At 42.0% G+C, this 13,409-nt stretch overlaps 1 protein-coding gene across 4 annotated transcripts in view; it reads left to right on the top strand.

Annotated features, from left to right (window-relative positions):
* Nucleotides 1–13,409, top strand: part of LOC131245465 (probable LRR receptor-like serine/threonine-protein kinase At1g53440) — a 56,092-nt gene that overhangs the window by 31,279 nt on the left and 11,404 nt on the right. The window contains exons 1-6 of one of the 4 annotated variants that reach the window (XM_058244949.1): nt 2,917–3,080; nt 11,107–11,278; nt 11,401–11,472; nt 12,177–12,245; nt 12,351–12,422; nt 12,821–12,892. In XM_058244949.1, coding sequence (XP_058100932.1) covers nt 2,978–3,080; nt 11,107–11,278; nt 11,401–11,472; nt 12,177–12,245; nt 12,351–12,422; nt 12,821–12,892 — 560 coding nt within the window. In that variant the 5' untranslated portion in view covers nt 2,917–2,977. Of the gene's footprint in view, nt 1–2,916; nt 3,081–10,782; nt 10,799–11,106; nt 11,279–11,400; nt 11,473–12,176; nt 12,246–12,350; nt 12,423–12,820; nt 12,893–12,932; nt 13,001–13,409 lie in introns of those variants that run through there. The other 3 variants (XM_058244952.1, XM_058244950.1, XM_058244953.1) reach the window with 3 other exon arrangements.

Here is a 13,409-nt window from a genome sequence, read left to right as displayed (position 1 = left end):
TGTTCCACACGCTAGCTATATAGCTAGTGTATTAATGTTGATAAGTTTTGCGAGTCACGTCAAAAGAATGTGTTATATCTAAACTGTCAGTTCATTTTCGCGAGCTTGTCTTAAGGCTTGAGCCGGAAAAGAAGGTAGATCTAAAGATGGCCCCACTGCAAAAAGCATCAGGTATTAAACATATACCACCGAAATCCTTTCCGGGTCAACAAGTATAGGTTTAATATGAACTTTGTTTTTTCTCTTCATTTGGGTATATGCAGCCTTACGAATAGATTGGATGGAAAATAAATGTTATGGTGTGGCCTATGCAATATGTAATTTTTTAATGGTTAAAATCATTATCCCGCTGTTATTTTTGGTGTGGTCTATTTAAGCTTTGGAAACGATTCAATTTTTTGGATAATGTTCTAAAATGATCTCAAAAAATAGTTAAAGTGTGTGGATATAATACATACGTCACTCTAGGACCACGTAACTTTGATCACCTTTGAACCGTTCGTATTACTCGGCGTTCGAGGAGCGTCGGCGCTCGTCTTTGCACGACACCAGCCATATAGCTGGTGTGTGGTCCACCAGCCAATCCGCTTCCACTAGTTCCACACGCGAGAACACCTGCTATACGAAACATTCATGTAATATAAGATCTCAGCTTTTCGTAAGGTTGGAAATATAATTGTAAATATTTTTTAAAAAAATGATAATTTTCGTCTTTGAGTGTGCCACAGTGTACAAGGTAAACTGACGGTTTCATTTGTTTTGACATGCTAAGGCCCACCTGAGCTGGGAATGATCCATTCATTACGAAAGAAGTCCCAGACAGTGTATTTCACTTGCACACGTGTTTCAAACTTGCACATGTGCCCGCGTGTGGATGTGTTCGCTGCCACATGCGTGTGGACTTATCAAACCTCTAGTCAAAAAGCAGATGGATTTTTATTCCATCTACCACCCCACATCTAGTACCACCTTGAACTCCTGCCAAAAGCATTTCCCCCAAGAAATCGAGAAGAAAGCATTCCTCCAATGCCCATGAGAACTCTCTCTCCTCTTTTTCTCCTGTTTTTAGCCACGTGGCATTGCATCACAGAGCTTAGATCTGAGGCTCAACGTCTTCCTGATGAAGAAAGTAAGTGAGATTTTTTCCTTTTCCTTTGCGTTGCTGAAATTGCTTTTTTCTTTTCTATTATTTTTTATTTTTTAACGAAACTGTTGAAATTGCTGAAATTTTTGTCTTCTTCTTTTCTTTTTCTTTTTTTCTAAAAATAGTTTTCTTATGCTCGGGATTTTTATTTTATTTTTTATATTTTAATACGCGGCCGAAATCTGTGAAAATGAGGTTATTTAGTTGAAGAAAGGGGCAAATTTGGAATTTTCGAGTCTGGAGACTGACGTTTTTAGCTAAATTGCTGGAAATTTGAGCGGTCTTTGTTCGATTTCCGTCGATCTATCAGTAGCGTTCAGGAAATGCGAAAGAGGTGAGCAATATCGGAGCTGTTCGTCTCCCCAACGAAATCGGATTGCGTACTGAGTTACTCAGTACGCTCTTATCGTACTGAGTAAACTCTGTTGGGCCCACCGTGAATGTATCTGGTCTATCCACGCCGTCCATCCATTTTTTCATCTTATTTTAGGGGTTGAGACAAAATTTTAAGCATACCCAAAGATCAAGTGGACCATACCATAGGAAACAGTTGGAATAATGATTTCCACCGTTGAAACCTTTATAGGGCCCACAGTGATGTTTATTTCTCATCCAACCTGTTCATAAGATCACACAAACATGGATGAAGGGAAAACACAAATACAAGCTTGATCCAAAACTTCTATTGCCCCCAAGAAATTTTCAATGGTAGATGTTCAATTCACACTGTTTCCTGTGGTGGGGTCCAATTGAGGTTTAGATATACTTCATTTTCGGTCTAAAGCCCTAAAATTATCCGGTAAAATGTATGGACGGAGTGGATAAAATATATAAATCAAGGTGGACCCCAAAGTGTTTACTCAGTATACTTAGCGTACTGAGTTACTCAGTACGCAATCCGCTTCCCCCGCCAACTACGCTGTGTAGTGCTATTTTCTTGGAAATAAGGCCGATTTTGCAGCTGGGCTACCATTGATAAATTCCTTCTAACCGTTTATTACATGTGTGGCCTACCTTATCTTATTATCAGCCTGATTTTTCCCGAAGACGGCTTCTGATGAGAGGTATTAATCTTGTAAAAGTGTGCCTCGTTTCCACATGTTTGGCGAGTACTCCTCCCTCTCCCCCCCTTGACTGTGGGGAGTTGCTTGACACTCTGGCGTAGTGTGACTTTTGATACGCAGGCTGTAGAACAACCATTTACTCTAAAAGCTTAAGCTTTGGAAACAATTCATTTTTTTGGATAATGCTCTAAAATGATCTCAAAAAATAGATGAAGTGTGTGGATATAATAAATACATCACTGTAGGGCCATGTAACTTTGATCACCTTTGAACCGTTCCGCGTTCGAGGAGCGTCGGCGCTCGTCTTCGCACGACACCAGCTATATAGCTGGTGTGCAGTCCACCAGCCAATCCGCTTCCAGTAATTCCACACGCGAGTACACCTGCAAATACGAAACATTCATGTAATATAAGATCTCAGCTTTTCGTAAGGTTGGAAATATAATTGTAAATATTTTTTTTAAAATGATAATTTTCCTCTTTGAGTGTGCCACAGTGTACAAGGTAAACTGACGGTTTCATTTGTTTTAACATGCTAAGGCCCACCTGAGCTGGGAATGATCCATTCATTACGAAAGAAGTCCCAGACAGTGTATTTCACTTGCACACGTGTTTCAAACTTGCACATGTGCCCGCGTGTGGAGTTATCAAAAGTCTAGTCAAAAAGCAGATGGATTTTTTTTTCCATCTACCACCCCACATCTAGTACCACCTTGAACTCCTACCAAACGCATTTCCCCCAAGAAATCGAGAAGAAAGCATTCCTCCAATGCCCATGAGAACTTTCTCTCCTCTTTTTCTCCTGTTTTTAGCCACGTGGCATTGCATCACAGAGCTTAGATCTGAGGCTCAACGTCTTCCTGATGAAGAAAGTACGTGAGATTTTTCCTTTTCCTTTGCGTTGCTGAAATTGCTTTTTTCTTTTCTATTATTTTTTATTTTTTAACGAAACTGTTGAAATTGCTGAAATTCCTGTCTTCTTCTTTTCTTTTTCTTTTTTCCTAAAAATAGTTTTCTTATGCTCGGGATTTTTATTTTATTTTTTATATTTTAATACGCGGCCGAAATCTGTGAAAATGAGGTTGTTTAGTTGAAGAAAGGGGCAAATTTGGAATTTTTGAATCTGGAGACTGACGTTTTTAGCTAAATTGCTGGAAATTTGAGCGGTCTTTGTTCGATTTCCGTCGATCTATCAGTAGCATTCAGGAAATGCGAAAGAGGTGAGCAATATCGGAGCTGTTCGTCTCCCCAACGAAATCGGATTGCGTACTGAGTTACTCAGTACGCTCTTATCGTACTGAGTAAACTCTGTTGGGCCCACCGTGAATGTATCTGGTCTATCCACGCTGTCCATCCATTTTTTCATCTTATTTTAGGGGTTGAGACAAAATTTTAAGCATACCCAAAGATCAAGTTGACCATACCATAGGAAACAGTTGGAATAATGATTTCCACCGTTGAAACCTTTATAGGGCCCACAGTGATGTTTATTTCTCATCCAACCTGTTCATAAGATCACACAAACATGGATGAAGGGAAAACACAAATACAAGCTTGATCCAAAACTTCTATTGCCCCCAAGAAATTTTCAATGGTAGATGTTCAATTCACACTGTTTCCTGTGGTGTGGTCCAATTGAGGTTTAGATATACTTCATTTTCGGTCTAAAGCCCTAAAATTATCCGGTAAAATGTATGGACGGAGTGGATAAATATATAAATCAAGCTGGACCCCACAGAGTTTACTCAGTATACTTAGCGTACTGACCCCACAGAGTTTACTCAGTATACTTAGCGTACTGAGTTACTCAGTACGCAATCCGCTTCCCTCGCCAACTACGCTGTGTAGTGCTATTTTCTTGGAAATAAGGCTGATTTTGCAGCTGGGCTACCATTGATAAATTCCTTCTAACCGTTTATTAGATGTGTGGCCTACCTTATCTTATTATCAGCCTGATTTTTCCCGAAGACGGCTTCTGATGAGAGGTATTGATCTTGCAAAAGTGTGCCTCGTTTCCACATGTTAGGCGAGTACTCCTCCCTCTCTCCCCCCTGACTGTGGGGAAATACTTGACACTCTGGCGTAGTGTGACTTTTGATATGCAGACTGTCGAACAACCATTTACTCTAAAAGCTTAAGCTGTTGGAGTGTGGTGTATCAATGTGTATCAATGGATTTCATGACTTCAACACCCCCGCAGGTGCCGGTAGGAACTGCGCACGGGAACATACTTACGACGGTGGAGGGACACTCACACCATAAATAGGCCGGGCTTGATTTCTCGGTCCCTGAGCAGGACCTGATTTTCCTGGTCCCCTTGGGAGAATAATATTTTAGCAGGGCATATTATTCTACATGAACTCAAATTAAACCGACCAATTAAGCATTGGAACTGCTACCGTGAAGTCACAGTCACCAGATTAGATCTGTTGAAAATACAAACCACTAATTCGCCTAGACTTGTTTATTAAACTCGGACCATTGAATATGCTCATTATAACCGTCTAATGCATGCCCACGGATCCCCCGGTCAGATTATCAATTTAGGGTAGTCCTCTGTTCACGGTACATACAAGCTGGTATTAGAGTGGTACACAAGTTGAATTGAGTCAAGCTTTGCACAGCTTAGCTTGGCTCAGCCAGCAGCTAACCCAGCTCAAACTCGGCTCAGCTCAGTCTTCAAGCCTAATTGTCCAACTCAGCCTGGTTTGATCAACAGCTCAAGCAGAGTTTGAGTTTGTGCTAGAGAGAGAGAGAGGAGGAGGAGAGAGAGAGAGAGTGAAAGAGTACCGAAGGGCTTGAGCTTGGTGCTTGGATCAGAGGGATTAGCCGGAACTTTAGACAGAAAGAGAGAGAGATATGGATGGAGTGGTGGGTTAGGGTCTTAGGGTTAGGGTCCGGCCACTGGCCCAGCGCTGGATAGAGAGGAAAAAGGAGGGTTTTAGACTCGGTCAAACAAGTCGAACCTGATCCGAGTTTAACCGAGTCGGGTTCAACCAAGGACCAAGCCAAGTCGAGTCGAGTTTGGTCCAACTCCAACTTGGTTTGAATTTTTCGGAGCTCTCAAGTCGAGTCGAGCTTTAATTCAAACCAAGTCGAGCGAGTTAATCAAGCTAACTCAGTTCATGTATATCCATTATTTGGACCCCTTGGTACAATATCTAAGTGCCTGTGTATAAGCATCACACTCATGCCGGAGTATAAAGGTTTTTGCATTTGGCAATTAGCATTTCTCGGACTGGGGAGCGTCCCTTCCGCTCGATGGAAAGTGGGACCCTTATGATGTGCGAGTGCGGATTGTCTGTCTGGAAGGCATAGGCAATTCCAGTGTCGGCTATTCGCATTGATCCACATCATTTCTGATGACTCTGGCTAACGAGGTACGCCGGATTTCTCTCTCCCGATTGCTAGCTACACAACACAACTGGTAGCATCAATTCCTACTGTTTTCAATGGTGTGGTCCACTTTAGCTTTGAATTTTCATTAGTTTTGGGATTGTATCCTGGAATGATCCGACAAAATGGATGCACGGTGTGGATCTAAAAAATACTTCATGGGGCCCATGTAAATTTCACAGGTCAAGAGATTTCGTAGCCGATTATATGAGACCCCGCCTTACCCAAGACGGTGTAGCCCTTACCGTGGGGGCCACCTTAATGTGTGTATTCTGTATCAACTTTGTCCATCCATTTTTCCAGATCTAGGGCATTATTCAAAAAATGAAACAGATCCAATTATCAGGTGGACCATATGGTAGGAAACTGTGGCAATTAATCATTAATGGGCTACAAAAGTTTTGAATCAAGATGATATTTGTTTTTCCCTATCGCAAATAAAAACTAAGGAAACATTAAGGTGCTCCCTAAGAAATTTTTAATGTTAAGGTGTTCAATCACCACTGTTTACTGAAGTATGGTCCACTGATCATTGGATCCTCTTAAGTTTTGGGATAATGCCCTAAAATGATCTGAAAAAAATGGATGGATAGGGTAGATATAAAATACACACACCAAGGTGGGCACCCATAAGGGCCGCGGCCTCACCGTCTTGGGTGAGGCCTGGGTCTCACCTAATCTGCTCCCATGGTGGTGCAGCACATTCCACGTCGAGGGAAGAAAATCAAAGTGTTGACATGTGGAACTTCCGTGGGCCTATCATGACTTATGTATCAGATCCACACCGTCAATCCATTTTTTTTCCATAGCTAGGTGGAATGTATATTTGCCAGCAGCATGTGGCCAATCAAATAACGACACATTGGGTCACCATACAATCTGCATCTTCATTTGTTCTGTCTTGAGGCATCACATGCTGGTGGTCCCGAGGCATTCTCGGGGCTACCAGCGTAAAATCTGAGATATATCTGTCCACATTTTCATCAATGCCGTCAACGGCCGTGCTTGTAGTGGGCGTGGTCTGCCAACCCCGGCCAGCAAATTAAAACATAGGCCCGGGCCTGGACGGGGCTGTGGTGGGCCCAAGCAAACAGCCCCTATCTTGGATCATATGTGGCAAAACTACGTTGGTCTGGGTTCTTAAACAAAGCCCGAACCAGCCCCAAGTTATTAAACGGGCTTGAATTTTAGCCCAGACCCAAGTATGGGCTTCATATTCCAACCCTGGCATGGCCGAAGTGGGTCAGCCGTGAATGCACGTAGGGCAGCCAGGCCTTTTTGATAGCCCTACAAGTACTCCTGCACGCAGCAACACCTGATAACGGGGCATGCACGTGAAGCTGTGCATTAGGGACTTCGCCATCTAGCAAACGAGCCAAGGTCCATTCCAGTGACCCAATACGTTATGCAGCCCACAACGATGTTTGTGCAGTTTACAAAATGAGACAGATCCAAAACTCGTATGGAACCATAGAGATTTTACGGTGGCATTCCCTTTAGAACAGGGTCGATGGCATGTAGGAATCATGTTGGCCCTTGGGAAGGTTTGGATGGTGGCCCACTTGAGTAAGATCTGCCTCATTTTTGGGCTGACGTCCAAAGAAGAGAGAGCCAAACCGACGGGTGATGGGGATGTCACACGAATATGACGGTGGGCCCCACAGAGCTTTGGGTTAGAGGAACCAGCCTGACTATTCGGTCAGATAGAATCATGGCCGGTCCAACTCGGACGTCCTGTACGCGTCCCAGTCTAGCACGTGTGGCAGCGGTAAGAGCTGCATGTGGCCTTTGGAAAATCATGCTGGAACAGCCGCGCATGGATCGCCATGCTGCACAAAATAGGATGGACTCATGATGGAGCCTGTCCGTATCTGTCGTGGACTTGCAACTTCACTAGTGCAGCTGTAGATGCGTTGGTGTGTGTTTGTCACCATTTATTAATCTGACTCAAACACTACTCGTGTGGAGCACATAACGTAGCGGCTCAATCATGTGGTGGGGCCTAAGTTTGTTTGGTTTAGAGACGACCGGAACCCTTCTAACGAGTGCCCATAAATAAACGCGTGAAGATAATGTGGTCAGCGGTCCAAAAATTCAATTACGGTGTATCAGAATTAGATACACAGTGAAAGCTTGCTGTCCGAGTAGGATTTTGGGGATGTCAATTCCAGACAACCTGGAGCGCAAATACGTGAACGCGGCATCTGAGTGCGGAAGTGGGGACGTCTAGACGGTGGTCCATGCTCTGTACTTTTTCCTATGGTGTAGTCCATTTGTGTTTTGGATCTGCTTCATTTTCAGGCTCATGTCCTAATAAACGCTGGCGACACTGATGGATGGAGAAGATGCTACTGGGAAATCACGATGGTCCCATAGAACTTAGGTCGCATGGGCTGGGTTAGAGGAAAGTAATCGTCTCCATGGAAAAAGACATGGGCAACTGGAGCCGACTCGTTCAGTAGTCAGTCAAAGTCAGGACCCACCTGAGTCGGGCCTGATTCGGCTCCACTCGCCCGACACGGGAGTGTCTCATAGACTCGTACGAGTCCTAAAATCATCGCCTCCATGGTTCGTATTTCCTATACTAAAATCAGGCCGGCTGACTATCACGAGCGAAACACGTGCGCATCAAATTTTCTCCGTTGGTGAGCCATTTTATCTTTCATGCGTTACCCATTTGATAAATGAATCCGCTTGGAATGTTTACACCTATTTTCAATGCCATGACGTTTACCAATCAAAGGTCACCATGTGTTGACACCATGCAACCGCAGTTGATGCAATACATATTCTCATTTTAGAGTAGAGATGTTTGCGTTTTCTTCGGGGATACACATTTGGTTATTAATGCAAGGGTATGAATCCTTATGCTTGCCTTTAAGAGAAGGCATTGTCGCATGCTACATGGCTACGATTATTATGTCCATTAATGATACATAATGTGCTTACTATGTCTATAAGAGATCCGCTGAGAGAATGGATTTATGACGCAGGGATGAACGTGATGAGGATAACTACTCCGAATCCACGGAGCTTCTTTGGACTCCTCACAGAGACTTCTCGAATCCACGAGGAAAGAAAGCAGAAAATAGAAATAAATTCTAATAAATTCGAAATTGATTAATTAATGAATAAAAACGAGTTCACAACCCTTTAAATAGGGGTACCAAGCAATGGGAAAGAAATTAGAATCAAACTATAACTCAAACTCTTAGAATCCGCGACTTACTATAAATAGTAAACTTACTATTTATAGATGGTCGTGATGTCTACTAGTGCGCAAGGTTTTCAGCCAAAAATAGTAAGTGTCCTATTTGGCTTCACCAAACCGTTCTCCTAATTATTCTAAGCTCTTTTCACGTTGGGCGCAACTCCTAAAGCCCAACGGATGAAGAGTTATAATTAAACTAAAACTTACTATTTATAGTAAAAACGAAATTAAAACGGGGAAACAACTATCAATCCAGGGGTTTTTCGCAATTCCGGGCTGCGTAACCCGTTCTACCCCAAAATCATATATTTTACGTTAGATAACTCATTCCGGATTGCAAGATACGCCCGATTTAAGGTTCGATGGTCTGGATCACTTCTGTCGTCGACCGGGCCTTTTCTGATCCATCTTAGCCATGTAACTGTCCGCGACCCGCTCTACATCAATTTATCACGAATCTAGTGATGATATTCTCTGCGAGACCGTCTCTTACTACCCTTCCAAAATAGTAGATATTCCCAGAGATATTCTGAATAATTGTAGCGTTTAAGAAAATTCTGAATCTTTGAAGATCGGACCAATGTCCAAGTGAACCCAACGATAGGTTAGGCCCAAATTGGGAGAAACAAACATATCAACTTGATTAAGCCTTTCTCTCCAAATATTAATCAGATTCAAGAAAACGTGAGAACTAGATTTAAAATATAGTTTGACCAATCCCCCTGATCAAAGGTTTAGGAGATCTTGATGTGATAGATCTCATCCATCTATTCCTTCAGCACTCCAAACCATCAAAGCGATCCAATGGGATCCTATAGATGAGTGACATCGATTTCTTAGAGAGATCCCCTTCGTATCAACCCATGAAGTCTCCTGCATATGATCTAATGGCCTAATCCAGAGAACATTTGGTGGTCATAGTCCTGATCTTTATTAGGCCACGAGGATCCTTCTAACGGATCAACTACGAGAAGAAGATTCGAGAAGCCATGGAATCTAAATTTAGCCAGAGTCCTTTTTCCCAATTCAAGTCACCAGTTCCGAAGCAATCAAAGGGATTCCCATATCCATAACAGCGGCATAAGTAAAAAGGATATATGAGCAACAAGGAAACCCTAACCAAGGTTTACTACCTCGACAAATTATAAAGGGAGCAATCGAAGAAGAGCTCGGGGCCTTATGCCAAACACCTCAATTTATCTTTTATTTATCTTTTATTTATTTAGCATAGCTTAGAGCTACTGCTTAGTGACTCTTACTACAGTACTTTAGGAGTAGAGGTAGTCTTTCTGTAACCTTAAATTGTAAATCGTTACTATCTAAGTTTTGACTTGTTTGATCTCGATCGTTTGTTCCGATAGTCGCATAAGGCATTTATCATTTTCTTTTGTTTATTCATTTGTTTGTACCGCAATTTGTCGATTGTAATTAAATTAATTTTTAAATATTAATAAAATCAGTGAAATTTTGCATTGTTTAATTTAAATGTGCATTTTTATTTAGTTGAGAATTATGTTGAACTTAAATTGTTGGTGAAACAACGAGTTCTTAAATCTGTACACTCACGTCTATTGTTATAATATTACAAAAAAGAAAACCCACTGAAAATGATTAACTTCACTTCCTTTCCATAATCACTTGAATGGAGTGGAATATTGGTGGCTAAGAAGACTTTGGATCTTTGATCTCTATCTCCAATTTGTGTTCATGTACCAACAATTTAATCAATTCTCTTGTTGAATAAAACTCTGGTACATTTGCACATGCTATTCACACACGTGTATCACGTCTGTATGACAGTATGGCACGTGTGTCACGTAGGCTGGAACGCTCTTGAGTTGGACTTTGTTGACAAGTTGACATTCATGTAGATCATGTGCATTGGAATGTCAATCCCATTGTAAAAGATCAAGGAATCGACCGCCCTCAGGGTGGGCCCCTGATTTTCAACGGTTGTCTTCTCAACGACCACGCGTTAGTAGAGTGCGGGCCTTCCATTATTTTTACTCATGGTTTGTAGATCCCTGATCGGACGGATAATATGGAATGATCTTTGCCATCTGATCTCATTCGTTGACCACTCATCATTTGTCCACGGTCTACAATTTTCTTTCCTACTAAGGATGGTGGATTGACTGGGACCCACAATTTAGACGGTCTAGATTGAGATCTATTGTTGGGTCCCACGACCTAATGGAAGTGCAGAAGTAATGTTTTGATACTTCATCTATTTATATTATTAATGAAAGGTAATCAACGGATATATATAACAAGTTATCTCTGTGGATTAGTGGAGACGCTTAAGCTAATAGCGAATAAATTAAAGATGAGCGGTTGGGATTTCAAAGAAAATCCATGCAGTGGGACCGGAGGGTGGGCCAACATCGTGAACGAGCACTTCAGGAGCAATGTCACGTGCGACTGTTCGTACAACAGCTCGACCGTATGTCATATTAAAGTCATGTAAGGCATTTTTCTAATCCTTTTTTAATCCTTGCTTTGCTTCTTGCATATTCCATACGAATCCCGTCATAAATTATAATAATTCTATCTTTTATCAATTTTCTTTTGGAATTAATCCAAAGAGAGCTCAAGGGTCAGAACCTGACTGGACTGCTGCCTGAAGAATTCGCAGATCTTCCATACTTGGAACAAATGTGAGTGATTAAATGCTATCCAACAGTCCATATTCAAGTGGGGTTTTGTGGTGTGAAATCTGGGCCATTCATGATCTGGGGCTCAGCGTAGATACGTCCTAGCCAAAAAAGAGGTTGGTCACTCATCAGGTGGACCTCTCTATTCTTCTATTAACACCTGATGAGTTGACGGTCCTGATTTTGGGCCGGGCACATCCATCTTGGCCCACCTAAGTAATGGCCTGGCTCTTTTACCATTTCTCCAGCAAATTATTTTTTCAGTAATAGGAAGTGCCTTCCAGCCTCTCACACGTAGCAAAGTAACACGTGCAATAGATCCAAGCCTTTCATCAGGTTCATACTACTGCCTATATTTATTTTTTTCATTTTCTTAAGGCCGATCCAACAAGCAGATGGCCCACATATGTACTTTTGAGTTCGGACTATTAGTTCATTTCTCTCAACCGCATATTTTTCTTGTTCTCGTGTACCCCACCTGATGATCGTTTCACACTCGCTTTCTGGTATGAGACATCTATAAAGTGAAAAGGTCTGATGAACGGCTTGGATCACATATACTTAGTCAAGTTTTGCCGCGTGTAAGAAGCAGGTGCACCTAGCATTCCTTTTCCGATTCTTTCCAACCGCTGAAAAACGAAGGTCCGTCTGTCTCGGCCTGTAAATAAATTCATCTTCTGCTCTTTTTGTCATGTGTCTGGTGACAGCGATCTCACTTTTAACCTCCTGAGCGGAAAGATACCAGCCAGATGGGCTTCTCTCCCCCTCACTCACGTGTAAAAGCCCTTCACTACCCTCCTTTTTACAAAAACTGCCATCGTATGCCTTAAATAGTAGAGGGGCATAACCGGAATTTGTGATTTGCAATTTGTGATTTGCAGGTCCATTTTGGGAAACCGCCTCACCGGAACGGTCCCGAAAGAGTTCGGAAGAATCGGCACCCTCACTTCATTGTATGAAATTGAACTACCGTTACTTTACGAGAAGGTTTCAAAGTCCAGCCGGTTGGACCGTAATTTGAGGTCCACCTAACAAATAACTTCCAACCTATCACGTTCGTGCAAAATCCATCCCTTCTTAGCCATTGATAAATAAAAAAAATACAAGTGTGATCCACTAAATGAGTGGATGTGGATGACTTTTGCGTATGGTAATCTTAATGATTGTGCCAATCTATTGGACAGGTTGGATGTCACACACGCATGAAAGGTTGGAAGTTTTTTACGGCGAGGACTGTAAAAATTATGGTCCAACTGGTTAGACTTGAAGGTTAATTAACAGTAATAGATAGTTGGGCAGATCAATGGCATTTTAATTGTAATTAAGAAATGTGAAAATGGGATTATGGCAGGGTATTAGAAGATAATCAACTTGAAGGACCTCTTCCTCCAGAGCTTGGCAACTTGAGCAACTTACAGAGATTGTAAGTCTCCCTCTTTTGAGGATCCAGATTGGTCATCTGGTGCGACAGACTGTCAATGAGTGATGGACCGAAGAACTCTCCTGCATCTAAAATCCCACCAGTCTATCGGTAGTGATGTTAGATTTTTAACAATCCATTGGCTGGCCCACAATTGGAAGGTTTGGATCGTCCATGTGGGGATTTTTCTTTTTCTCAGCATTATCCATCCATGGTGGAACACACCCAGATGGATGGTCTTGATCACTGGAATGTGGGTCCCCATGCTGCAATCAGTGTTGCTGGATTTAATTGGCTGTGAGATTCAGTTCATAATTAGCACCATGGAGCATTCAGGAACTCAGGAAACAAATTTTTGTTCTTTTTACATAGGATGCATTTTCACTTGCAATTTAATTGAATTGAAAACAACTCAATTCAATAAGGTAGTAAGGTTGTGTTTGTTTGCACGAAATCTCAAGAAATATCATGAAATTTTGCAGCAAATTAGACTGATTGATCATGAAATATTATGAAATTC

Source organism: Magnolia sinica, chromosome 5 (genome assembly GCF_029962835.1).
Source record: "Magnolia sinica isolate HGM2019 chromosome 5, MsV1, whole genome shotgun sequence".
In the NCBI taxonomy this organism is placed as follows: domain Eukaryota; kingdom Viridiplantae; phylum Streptophyta; class Magnoliopsida; order Magnoliales; family Magnoliaceae; genus Magnolia; species Magnolia sinica.
Note: the sequence above shows the minus strand (reverse complement) of the source record. Positions and strands in the feature narration are given on the sequence as shown.